This window comes from Chrysemys picta, chromosome 9 (genome assembly GCF_011386835.1).
Source record: "Chrysemys picta bellii isolate R12L10 chromosome 9, ASM1138683v2, whole genome shotgun sequence".
Taxonomy (NCBI): Eukaryota; Metazoa; Chordata; order Testudines; family Emydidae; genus Chrysemys; species Chrysemys picta.
Window position 1 is genome coordinate 92,084,169 of NC_088799.1, and position 13,598 is coordinate 92,097,766.

Consider the following 13,598-nt stretch of genomic DNA (forward strand, 5'->3'; position numbering starts at 1 on the left):
TTGGTTACTTCACCTAGTACTGAAATGCCTTGTAGGTGAAACATGGTAACTTTTGAACAGCATACAAAAACGATGCCCAACAGTTCACAACATGAAGCTAAAGTGAATACCATTATTGTGAATTATGTCTTAAGTGCCAAATGCTCTCCGAACTCAATACAAGAACACAGACATGGCGCCCCAGAGGGCTCATGGTCTAAATACACAGATCATACAGGAAAGGGCTATCTTGAAGTGGTTTTTTGATATAATGGTTGGGACTGTAGGTTCTGTGAGCTTCAGGGAAGAGCCTTCTTTTTCTCATTTAGTTTAAACAGCTGGAGGAATTCAATTAGGTCAGAACATAACTGGGTTAGTATTGCTATTTGAGATGATGTGCAAGGCACTGTCAACATTAAAATGATGGTTAAGGAACAGATTGCGGTTTCCGAGTTTTAAACTGTATTAGAGTAGTATGTATCGCTCATGTAACGACTGAGGTTTACCCATTGTCTGATGCTGACAAACTACTTCCATGGCCTCCATCCTGAAATTCGTTACCATACTGATTTAAAAAAAAAAATCAGGGAAGAAATTGCCTGGTTTTATCCTTTGCAGTAATAATCACAACAACTTTCTTTGTTTGCTTTGTTTCACTCCTGTTTTTATAATTTACTGTATGAACAACTAGCTCGGGGAACTGACCCTCCCCCAATCCCTTCGCTTCTGATTTATTCTAGTGCAAATGCCATTGGTGAGCCTAAACTAACTAGGTGACCCTCCCTGTTCATATCACCATTGGTGTCTGATATGTATGATAGTGATGTAATTGTAATGCCTTTGTTTTCTGCATATGATGCCTTTAAATTTCTAAAAATTTTCCTGCAGCGGTCTGACATTTTGTTCTTTGAGCAGCTGAAGCCTGTTAGAGGATGAACTGATGGGGATAGATGGATGTGCGCGTACACACTAACACTCTCTCTCTCTCTACTCTCTTCAGAGACTTTACTTTTATCTTTTCATGTTCTTTACCTTACCTAGAATAAGTCATTTTAGACCGATGGTATATAGTTGCTTTTTGGAATATTATATAGAGACCTAACAGGCTGTATAGATATGTACAGGATTGTTGGGAGACACACATCTAGAACGTTAATTACTCATATGAGCACTGGTGGTGGTTTGAAGATAGTATAAGAACCACCTGACTTCTCTATTGTTTGAGAGGTAATGGGGTCTAATGGCTAGCGCATGACCTGTCTTCTGTTACCAACTCTGCCACTGGCTGTTTATGGGCCTGGTCCAAAGCCAATTTGAGTCAACAGGAATCTCTACTGACTTCAGTGGGCTTTGGCTTGGGCTTCGTGTGATCTTGCACAAGTCACTTACTCCCTTTTTTAGATACCTGATTTGTAAAATGAGAATAATATAATTTACTCATCTCTTACAGTGCTTTGAGATCTTCAGCTGAAAGACATGGCAGGAAAGTGCTGTGTATCATTATTATTGTTATGGTGAGAGTCGCTAGGTAGTGCTGTTACACACAGTCTTACAAGCTCTTTCTCTTTGTTGTTGGGCGGTGTACAGCCTCTGAAGAAACGCTTGTGTTTCGTGATGTAATTTCTTTTGGGGGGAGCTGTAGCAAGCGGCAAGAGAGACTCTCTAACTAGAGTCAATTCCTGGGACACAGTTGCTCCCTGGAAACCAGGCATTAGTATTTTGATTGATATCCCTGAAAAAGGGGTTGCCTGTATGCTAATGAATGCCTCTATTCTGGAACTGGTGTATGGAGGAAGGTACCATCCCATGGCAACCCGTTGGGGTCTAGGATGGCCCACAGTTTCCTTCTGAATTCCCAGAATAATCCAGTCACAGCCAAGGTCTTTGAAACAATATTCCACCTCTCCTGGTGTCTAATTTATTAAATATTATTCAGCTCCCAAAAGACCCCTTTCCACTCAGCCCTCAAATGTAGGGTCTCATAGATGTCCTTCTTGGGACTGTTTCCAGTCCTGGTCTCCCTGGCCTGTAGATTATCCCCTCAGGTTCAGGGCTTTCGCCTCCCTCCTTCCTGGGGCTGTGTCCTGGCTGAGTTTTCCCCCTCTCCAGCTTCTCTCTCCCTGACAGGCCTTGGAGCCTCCTTTTGAATTGCCTGCCCCATGAACTAATGAGTTTCTTGAGCCTCCCCAGGGGAGTCTAATAACCCCAACACCTGTTTGTTCAGGCTGAGAGGGAGGGAAGCCTTGTCGCGCCCACTGTGGCAGGCTCCTGGTCCCAGGCCCTTAAAGCAGCAGTGGTCTGCGATGCCGTGTGCCCGTGTATTTAAATACATTTGTACCCAAGTAGGTACTTAGGTATTTTGAAGCACTCTCCATACTTGTATGCAAGTGCTTTAAATAGTCTGTATTTATGTGCAATTAAAAGGTGTTTAAAGCTTAAAGCCTTTTTTTATCTGCAAGTAGTTTTTCAAAGCAGTTTTTTGAAACAATCAGATCCCTCCTAACTGTCCCAGATGCTGGTTGGCCCCCAGAGCTCACTGTCCCAGCTTGGAAGATCCAGACCATGAGGTCCGGCTGCCAGGTCATTTTTCTATTGGCACTGCTGTTGTACCAGCCAAGGAAGATGGCGGCCCAGCCCCCTTTGCTTTTGGTTGGTCACTAAACTGGCCATGAGGAGACTCGCTGTCCAGCCCAGCGGAGGAGTGCGTCGGTGGGGGTTGGGCAGAACAGGCAGACAAACGTCTGTGTCCTGCATTGAGAGAACCAGCCCAGTAGCTGCATCCCCTGTAGGGTGGGGTGGAAAATGCCTACTAGCCACTGGGCACAGTCCAGTGCTGAAGGGGCTGTTGGGAATATGGGAGTTGAAAGTACTGGCACTTGTACTTTTCCTTATAAATGTATAGGTACTATTTCCGCAGCGTACTCGTACTTATAAATACTCCTGTAATGGTGCACTTGGCACTTAAGTCCTTTTTATCAGTACTTATAGTAATTTTGACCTATATCTTCCCTGTCCCAGACACTAATTACACCCCGGGGCTGTATTCCTCCCTCCCAATGACTGCTTCCTTTGCTTCCCTGGACACATGGAATGGGGTAACAACCGCCTCTGTCCTTAAAGGGCTAGTACCCTCAGAGGCAGATTAGGGGTTTGTGGAGCCCTGAGCCAGAGCAAGTGGGGACCCCTCCCCACCCCTTCTGCCTGCAGTCCCCCCCCCACACTGCCCAGCAGTCCTGCCAGAGAGCTGGGTTGGAGTGTGGGGGCTTTCCCCGCCCGCCCGGCACTCCGGCCAGGGAGCGGGGTTGGGACACGGGGGCTTCCCCTGCTCCCCATCAGGAGCGCTGGACGGGCAGAGCGAGGCAAGCTCCCATGCCCCGACCCCATTCCCCAGGAGGGTGGGTGAAGCAGGTCAGGGTGTGGGGGGTGCCCATTTTTCTGGGGGGCCCCCAATTGGCTGAGGGCCCCGGGCACAGGACCCGTTGGCCCAGTGGCTAATCCACCACTAAGTATCCTGTTTCAGTGTAAGTAAATCAAGTTACACTAGCAGAATACCCAGACTCCCAAGTCACTGATTTCTCCTCCAAGAGAAACCAACCTGCAAGCCCCCAACATCTGCTACAACTCAACAGGGAGTGACAATATTATTATTTGCCACTGTATAGCGTAGAGCCTGGAGTCATTGTGTATTTCTCAAAATGACTATTGTCTGATGCAAGATGCAGCTGGATGGTGGCATTGCCTCAGCTCCAATAATGCCTCTGGCATAAATTGCTGTACGTGCAGGGCACACGCTGAGACGAAGCGTTGCTGACTAACTTATTCCTGGGAGAAGACAAATAATTGTATTGAAATAATGCCTTGTTTATGAAGAAATCCTCCAGCTGCGTATTACCCCAGCTACCCTGGAATATGAATTGAACAATGGTTTGTGCTCCAGTACCTTGCACTGTTTTTGCAGTCTAACTGCGTCAGAGTCAAGTCTGAGGGTACTTAGTACAATGGGTTTTGACCAAAGAACCCCAAACTGTCATTAAAGGGACCCTGTCAATTTAAAAGTCAATAATAAAGAAATAATAGCTAAACAAACAAAACTATATCACCCTAAAATATTTTGGATTAGTATCAGTGAAGGAATTAGAAAAAAATCTACTATGCTTCTTACTACTTATGCTTTTTGATACGTTGTGTATTTCTGAGTTTGGACAATAAAACCCAGTGAAGTCTTTTGTTTGTAGCCAGTTTCACTGTTGGATATTTGGTGCACCAATGTTTTGGGGTGTCAGATGCTGCAGGAGAGTGTTATATGTTTAAAAGCAACTGTCTTCATTGAAATATAGATATATTTTAATTGGAGAGACTTTTTCTTTTGATTTTAGGATTTATAAAAGCTTTTTTTTTTTTTTGGCCAAATTTAGTCTGTGTCCCTTTAAATGCTGTCTTTTTTTATAAAACTGACTGAAAAATCCAGGGCTAAATTAAGCTAATTGAAGACTTTAAGAGTTAAGTAAAGACATTAGACCATTTAAAATGTACTTTATCCTTCATGGTAAACCAAACTCGATTTACAGAGCCAATGTGCGGATCTGTGGTGTGTGTTCTATATAAGCTGTGTTCCTAAATGGAAACCTAAAGAAGTATTGGAACCATCTGCTTATTGTAGTGATATTTCATAGGCAGCCCAACTAAGAATTACAGCTTTGCATTTCACAGGACTCCGCCACTGAATTATTTACAAAGTTGTTCAGTTAAATGAATGGGTTGCTGTGGCTTGCAGCTCTCCAAAGGATCCCTCTGCGGTTTCGGATGGAACGTTGTCCATAGTAACCTCCACCTGCACCCTTTGTAAAGTTTTGTTCTCTTACATTGCAGGAAAGAAAAAATCCAAATTTCAGACTTTCAAGAACTTTTTTGCTAAGAAGAAAAGGAAAGAATCTCCAGCTCCCAGGGGGGAGAGTAATTTAAAACCAAGCCAGTCCAGCAGCGATGTCAGCATCCCTGCGCTCGATACTATTGCTCTTCATTCACCAACTGAGCCGGGGTAAGCTTGCAGCGAAACACAAAAATTACCAGGTTGTGCAGACATTTTGCAGCAATCGCATGAAAGCATGAGCTGGCCCCTAAGGAGAAACCTCTGTCCAAGTTTGTGCAAAACAAGTCCTAACGCTGCTGATGGAATTTCAGGAATTTCCTTTTTCCTTTGAAACGGGCTCCAAAAATCAGCATAGGAGGGAAAATATATCCAACTGTTTAGCCTGTAAAACTGCAGATAGACCAGAATTTATTGTTTGGTGTTTGAAATCCACCCTGGCGAGTCTTACCAGCAATGATGTTAGAGTAAGTGGTGATCTGAGTACTGCTGATACAGAGAATGTACATGAAATCAAATGGCTGTTTCTTAGCATCAATGGAGCCTGTGTGGATTAACCTGCCTCATGACTGGGGCAAAGGAAAAGAATTTAGAAGCAGAATCTCTGCCTTAGAGATCCACTTAGTTAATTTTCTTATGGCAAAGCTGACAATTAGGGCTAAATTTTTTTTTAAAGGCCTCTAATTTTGCACCTGCAACCACATGCACGTAGTGTGGCAAGGGAGACATTACACATCTGTGCTGGGTACCCCTTGGTTTGAATTTGATTCTGAATATTGTTATGTCCCTTCCCAAAGGAGTTGTTGTTATTTCTTAGTTAAGGAGACATGCACAAACCTATTACAGATACCACTGTCCTCAGGGGCAGGTATTGCCACAACATCAGCAAGTCATACAGTAGAACCTAACCATTAACAACCAGCAAGACATTTGAAAATTCTTTTAAAAAACAAACAAACAAACCTGCAAAAATATTAAAATCAATGTGCCTCCCCCTTGTTTCAATATAAGTATTTGATCAGTTCTCTGTTGAAACAATCCATGTAACTGTTTACTTTCAAACCCAGCCTGGAACAAATTAGTTAAACATGTCTGTTTAGGAGGACCGATGAGTTATGTGGGTGCGCGCTGCATACTGGGCAGTAGGCAGGAATTTGGGGATCTGACAGGCCTTGGCTTGTTAGCATAGCAATGACAGAGGGAGTGATTATACATAGGGTAAGAGGAATTATACCCACACAACTAACCTATCAATTCTTGTTAGCTGATGCACAGAGTGGAAATGGTGCAGATTCATAAGAATGTTACTGTCTATTCCAAGTGCAAAAACGAAGAAGAGATTTCTCTCTTGCAGTTAATCCAGCACACCATACCCAAGGGCTCTTTATCCCAGCATTATCATCCACGGATTATAAACTGAAGTTAATATTGTGCAAAACTAGAGTTTAGGAAGTGGGTAAAACTCTATTGTTATAAGAAATAAAATTGAGTTGATTATCTATTAAAAAAAAAATCCATTTTTTGTGTTGTTCAAAAATCTGTTCATACCCAGATATCACACTGAGTTGGGTGCTTTATAAATACCTAGAGAAACTAAACAAGCTAATTCTTTAACGGGTCTGTTCTTGAACATGCAAGGGACTCTATTGAAGCCAACAGGAATTTTGCATGTGGAAGGCTTGCAGAACTGGGCACCGAGCTTTGTAATTCCTGGTATGTAGAATACCAAAACAGTCCCGGAGCTGTGGTTTTGGTGTTGGTGGGTGTGGCAGATTTACCATGTCATCTTTTTTTATAGTTTAATTAAAAATATTAACGATGGGCCAGACCCCCAGAGGTATTGAGCGCCTCCCATACAAGCCAGTGCAATGGTAAGGAGAGTTCTGTCAGCAGAGCTTCCATAGAAACCCAACTGTCCCTGAGTTGGTGGGAATTAGGGAGGCAGGCTGGCAGTGGGGGCCAAGGGCAGGGGGGCTGGAACAGTTTTTATAGTGGGGAAGCTGAGAGGCTTTGAACCAAACTGTAAACCCTGGATATAATGGAAACTACTTCAAGCCAGGAGGTATGGCAGCACCCTGGTTCGAGTACCTATGGCCAAGGGACCTCTGTGTGGTTGCCCCTTGAACTCTGAGGGATATGGGATGGGAACTCCTCCTTGATGACTAGAGTTGCCAATTTTGGTTGGATGAAGGTTTCATCACATGACATAATCTTTAATTAAAAATTAATCTTTAATTCCTGGAGATTCCAGGACAACCTTGGAGGCTTGTCAACCCTAGACAGTCCCAGCTCTAAACCTGTCACCCCTCCCATGTATCCCCTTGGTATCACCCCCTTTTTGTTTTGTGCCGCCTTCTACCCCTTCCTTTTGCAACTCCACCCCTCTTTCTTGTGCGCCACTCTCTCCTCATTCCAACCACTGCTCAAACATGCTGCTTTCATAAAAGCATCCATCAATCACCCACCCGAGAGTATGCATTATACACACACACCCCATGCTGAGATTAAACCACCAGCTCATACTTAGAAGCCCCTCCTGCTCAATGGATTTCATTTGGAGCAGGATTATTTAGGACCAAGTTCTCCCCTCGGTTGGTTTTACCCACTTAGTGGAGCAGAAATTAAGCAAACTCCAACTCATGGAGTTTCCTTTTAAATTCTGTCTTCATGTTCATGCTGCTTTAAGTAACAGCATCTTGGTGGGAATGCTTGTGGCTGACTCATATATTTATATAGGGAAACTGGGGTAGAAGTATAATGGCTAAAACATCTGTTTTCTCTTTTTATTGGCTAACAATGCAGCTTTAGATTTGGATGCAAATATAAATACACTGCATGGGATTACACTGTGAATATACTGTATGTAGGAAAGCGTGTCCTACACTCATCTCTCCTAGACCAGCAATTCATTCTAAAGTTACTTTTATGCTCCTATTGTCAGTGCCAAAAGAAAATGTAGAAAGTCTTCTGCAATGACATATATATGTGTGTATATATGTATTTTTTAAACATCTATGGTGCTGGTAGCAGCGCAGTCTCCAGAACACGCAAACATCTGCCGCTCTTTCTAAAGGACTCCAAATAAGTACAGTAAGAACATCACTGTTTTAAAAAGAGATTAATACATGGCCAGACCCAGGATCAGTTCTAAATAAATCAATAAAGAACAACGAGCATCGGTATTAATTTATATTCATTAAAAACCTAATTGACACCATCTTTCTAGCCACAGCATAATAGCTTCAGTAATTATCTTGCCTGGGTATAGTCCTTTCATTCAGAAGGTGCTTGTATAAAAATTGATATACACAGTGTAAAAACTTAGGGATTACCTAGAGGGTGAAGGCAGGCAAGTGTTTATCAGTGCACTGCAACACTACACAACAGCTCAAGATAAACATTAGCAAGCTGATAATGCTAAAGGAAAGGGGAAGAACATGAACTCTGGCCCTGGCTTTTAGTGTAAGAGCACAGATTAGTTCTGGATAGGACAGTAACGTGCAGCAAGATTGCTGCACATGTCCTGGGGGAATGCTTTCAGACTCAGCCTAAGCATATGGTTGGCTACATCTCAAATGGCAAAGTGAAGTTAGCCAAGCAGGCACTGCAGGTGTCATTCCCCAGTGTTGTGAGAAGAAGATGGTTTTGCTGTAGGGCAGGAGGAGAAAGGTGTTTTTTTTTTTTTTTATTGTGTATTCCTTTATGAAAAGCCCCCTCTCTCTGTCCCAGAGTTTGTTTTGGAGGTAAAGAGGGAATTTTAGGTTATGAGACTAATGGAAACCCCCCCCCCCATTCTACCTGGAATCCCCATATAAAGCAAATGTTGGATAGAGTAGGAGATTTTTCCAGACAGTTTTGTGGTAAGGGATTGTCCCTCGTCACTTCCATTTACCCTGAGTCAATCTGCTAAATGCAATTTACGTTGCCTGAAAGGCAGCTGGGCCAAGAGGTTTAGGTCTGGCCACAGGAGAGAGCTTTTTGTGTCTAGCTAGGTGCTGGTGTGAAATTTTGATGCAACCCATGTTTGTTGCCTTTTAGACCGGGAATGTACAACTACAACCTGTCTATACAGCATCTGGTTACAACTCAGTTAATAGCTGTAGCGTAGACAGGAGCTAATCATCTCCCTTAGCCAAGCTAAACCTCTGGAGAGCGTAGAGCTGGACTCAGGAGGAGACCTAGGTGAAATTTTTTGTCAGAAACCTTTTTTAGTTGTTGTTGCAAAAAATGCAGATTTGGCAACACGGAAATGCTTCACTAAATTGAATCAATTTTACCCAAATTGTTCATGTTGGGGGAAAAAATTCTGTAAAAATCGAAAAGTTTGTTTTTCATCTTGAAATGACTTTTTGTTTAGAAATCTCCGTCAATTTTACTAAAGACCAATTACAAACATTTAAAAAAAGCTCAAAATGAAATGATTTGTTTGACTTGATATTATTATTTTTTATTTGCCACCTACCTAAAAAATCCGTTATTCATCCAACTGTACTTGGGAGGTGTAACTGGGTCCCCTGCCGTGGCTCTAGTTGTATTGTAGTTGGGCCTTGGACATATTTAAAATGTAGATTGGAACTATATTTGTGGTCCAGTCATGTTATAACAGTTTCTCTTTGCTTATGTGGACAGAAAAAAACCCTGTTAGGGAACCATATTTTAACCTCGATGCGTGCCAGGGTTTGAACTCGATTTGTGTGTGTGCTTCCATCTGCCCAGAAACCGGGGCTGATCTGACCCACACCCAGCAATGAAGGCCCAAAGGGGCTGTTCGAGCAGCCAAGAACAGCTGGACAGAGGGATGCCCCAGTCTCCTGCAAGGGCATAGTATGGAGCTGCTACAATGGCTGCATGCCACTCAGAGATTCCTCCTGCACTGGAGGAGTTTCCCAGTGACTGTATTAGCCCTCTGCATGGGTGATGTGGCATAAAGGAGCCTTATTGGAATGGAGAATTGGGCTCAGATCCTGCTGTTCTGATGGATTATAGGCCATGTAACCCTGGACTCTGGGGGGAAGCCTTGCATTAAAGGACAGGGGTTTTCTCTAACAACAGTGTAAAATGTAACTTTCCCTCAAGCTAGAGGAGCAGGGCCATAAGTGGAGTTGCCATGGAGAAAACAAAAAAGCAAACCGGCAGTAAGAAGGGAGGGGAAGATTGCAAATGGGACTTATCCCTGTGACATGCTTGTCTTTGAGTAAGTCAAGGAGTTTATTAATTATTATTATTAATTACTTGTATTATGGTAGCACCTAGAGGCCTCAGCTGAGACCAGGGCTTTATTTGTGGTAGGGACTGCACAAACACATAGTGATACAATCCCTGCCCCTAAGAGCTTACAGTCTAACTAGACAAGACCCACAAAAGGTGGGAGGGAAAACAGACGCACAGAGAATGACTTGCCCAATGTCACCCAACAGGTCAGTGGCAAAGGTAGGAATAGAACCCACCTCTCCAGATTCCTAGTTAAACGTCCTGACCGCTCTGCCCCTTAAGGTGGCTGAATACAGGAATGATACGAAATTTTGGAGATGGAGATAATGGGCTCAAAGATCTTCCCTCCCTTTCAGATCCAAAGGAAGCATGGGAAACAAAGCCTTGTCACATGACAGTGTCTTTATTTTTGAATCTGCGCCAGGAAACACAGCTGGTGACATGTCCTCTCAGGAAAACATACCTGGGAAAGTGAAAACATTACAGGTAAGAGCACGTTCCATGTTCACAAGGCTGGATAATTTACTGCTTGTTAGCTGCCATGCTGAACACTTGCTTGGATCCGCTCTCCAGCTGATTCCTCAAGGCGTATGGCAGAGAGTTGGAAAATAGATGTACTGTTGTTTGAATCTGTTCTGCTGCTTAGAAATACATACATACATACATACATATATATATATAAGCGGCACCAGTGTGTTCAGCCTTGTGCTGGTTACTCCGGTGACAACCCCTGCCCCCAAGACTTCATAACCTATATTCTTTCCGAGGTGAGTAGTTCCTCTTCGCAAGGACCTTCCATTCTTTATTTCATAGCTTCTGCCTTTTGGTTAAGGCTATTTGTTTATATTGAAATGTATCCCTTACACTGAAGCTGGGAATGGGTGACGGGATGGATCACCTGATGATTACCTGTTCTGTTCGTTTCTTCTGGGGCACCTGGCATTGGCCACTGTCAGAAGACAGGATACTGGGCAAGATGGACCATTGGTCTGACCTAGTATCGCTGTTCTTATATTCACTGGTATTATTTTAAAGGCATCCCGCTGCTCCAGTTCTGCCATGAGATGTTTTTTAAATGGTTTTTATTGTATTGTCCAGCACCACTGTGTGTGTGCATGAATGTGTTGTGGAATGACAGATGTGTCAGGGCATTCTTAATAACAGCTTTATTTATATCATCATTCTTCCTATCGCTGTCAGCTGAGGACACTCTGTTCTCCTAGGTCATTTCCTTCTTCCAAAGCACATGCTGAACCCTCCTTGGCAACCTCCTTATCAATTCTTGGGTATTGCACTCGGAGAGCTGCCCGACGTAAACCACAAAGATAAAAGTTTAAGGTTTTCCCGGGGATTGAAGCAAACTGTTGATAATGCAGTCCAAGGCCGCCTACAAGCCTTCATTGGTCAGCATGAACCACGGTTGCAAAACAAGGTTGCATCACATGTTAAATAGCAGGAGATACGCAGAGGGACCTCTTCACGAAAATACAGATGAGGCCAAGTTTCAGTTCAAGATATTACTTGCAAAACAATGGGGTCAGGGGCGGGGGAGAATAATAATTTCATAAGGCAGGACCTTTTGGGGGCAAAAGCTCCTTTCCATTTGTTTAATCTGATTCTGTTATCTCCATCCCCTTGACTCCTCTTCCCTCAACTATCCACGACGCTGCATAGTAACAGAGTGCTGCCAGGGATATTTTTATAGTCAAAAGGGAGAGTCTGTTTCCTTTAACTTAACTCTCATTTGGTGAAAAAGCTGCGCACCAATAAAACCAGATAGTTCTTAGTAACAGTAGATTGACTTTTGCCAGCACAAGAGGGATCGTACATTTGCATTTCTCCTGTAATGTCTTGCCCTCTGCATTTAATAAATAATGGTGGGCAGGGTTTGTAAAATATTAGGGAAGCAGATTTTACTCCCACTTAGGGAGTAGATGTGCAGATGTGTCGTGGGTCTCATTTGCTTGCTGCATTCATTGCATTCTTTGAGCAGCTTGTCATTTGTCTAGCATTTGCAGATTGTCTTGCTTCTATTTCTCTGATTGGTTTGGGGTAAATCTGTGGGGTGCTTGGGCAGATGTGGGAGAATCTGAATAAGAAGATTGTAGAACAGAGGCTTGACGAGGAGCAGATTTACCATTAAGCACACCGTGCGATGACAGGGGGCCCCCCAAAATGCGACAAGCGCAGCAGGGCTCAGGCAGGCTGCCCGCGCTGCTCCCAGAAGCGGTTGGCTGCTGGCACGTCTCTGCATGCCCCTGGTGGGGGGAGGTGGCTCCGTGCACTGCCCCCACCCCAGGCAGCGCATGGAGACCCGCTGTCCCCCAAGGGGCGCACAGAGACTAAGCAGGGCTAAGATGGCTCCCTGCCCGCTCTGCCTCCCTCCCTCCGCGCCGCACTGCTCCTGGAAACGGCCGGCATGTCCCTGCGTCACCGCGTATTGCCCCTGCCCCAAGCGCCGACTCCGCAGCTCCCATTGGCTGGGAATTGCGGCCAATGGGAGCTGCGGGGGCAGCGCCTGCGGGCAGCGGCACATGGAGAGTCCTGGCGCCCCCCCACCTAGGAGCTGCTGCCAGAGGGGTGTGCTGGTCACTTTGGGAGCCATGCCGTCTGAGGTAAGTGCTGCCCCCCTCCCGCACCCCAGCCCAGAACCCACACCCCGCACCCAAACTTCCTCCCAGAGCCCACATCCCTCACCCCCTCCTACACCCCAACCCCTGCCCCAGCCCAGAACCCACACCCAGCACCCAAACTCCCTCCCAGAGCCCGCACCCCCCACCCCCTCCTGCACCCCAACCCTCTGCCCCAATCAAGGTACCGCATTTTATTTTCATTTACTTCCTATTACTTACAATATAGGAGGGGGATAAAGAAAAAAAGAATGAAAAATGGGGGGAGATAAGAGAATGTTCTTTTTCTTGGCTGGGTCCGGAGGGGGGGCCCCCGAAAATGAAGTGCGCACTGGGCCCCACTCACTCTAAATCCACCACTGGGCTTGACTCCCTGTTGCTCTTTAGTCGTTCACACCCATACATTTGAGAGCAATGCAGGTGTAAAATGCTACCACATTAGAATAGTAGCATTTTACGTCCATTTTGCAGAGGTGTAAATGACCGTATAGCGTGAGGGGCAACAGAGAATCAGCCCCTAGATCTTTGTAAACTCCCCAGCCCGTGGTTTGATAAGCAAATGACCATAGGTCTGGTCTCTGTCAGGAGTCCTTAGATGAGCCATTTTTAGTTGAAGGACAAAAGTTCTCTTCAGACCTTGTCTGTGTTCCAGCCCTGACATAGCTGACTCCAAGAGCTTTAGAACCGGTGTTTCCTGAGATTTGTTTTTTTGTTGTGTGTTTTAAGAGGGAACATCTGTCCGCTTGTGAGGTTGCAGACTTTGGGTTTATTTTTGTTCTCTGCCGCGCCCCTCCCCTCCCCCCCCCCCAGGATCAGACTGGTCCTGGCATTTTTTGGGCAGCCTTGCAAAACAATTCACACCCTCTCTGACAAACATGGGGGAGAGTTAGTGAGATGATCCCACAAATTTT

General features: G+C 44.7%; 1 protein-coding gene across 13 annotated transcripts in view; it reads left to right on the plus strand.

Moving 5' to 3' along the window:
- KIAA1210 (KIAA1210 ortholog) overlaps positions 1-13,598 on the plus strand; it is a 90,400-nt gene that overhangs the window by 54,801 nt on the left and 22,001 nt on the right. For all 13 annotated transcript variants that reach the window (XM_065556675.1, XM_065556671.1, XM_065556676.1 and 10 more), the window contains exons 3-4: positions 4,849-5,017; positions 10,414-10,543. In XM_065556675.1, coding sequence (XP_065412747.1) covers positions 4,849-5,017; positions 10,414-10,543 — 299 coding nt within the window. The remainder of the gene's footprint in view (positions 1-4,848; positions 5,018-10,413; positions 10,544-13,598) is intronic.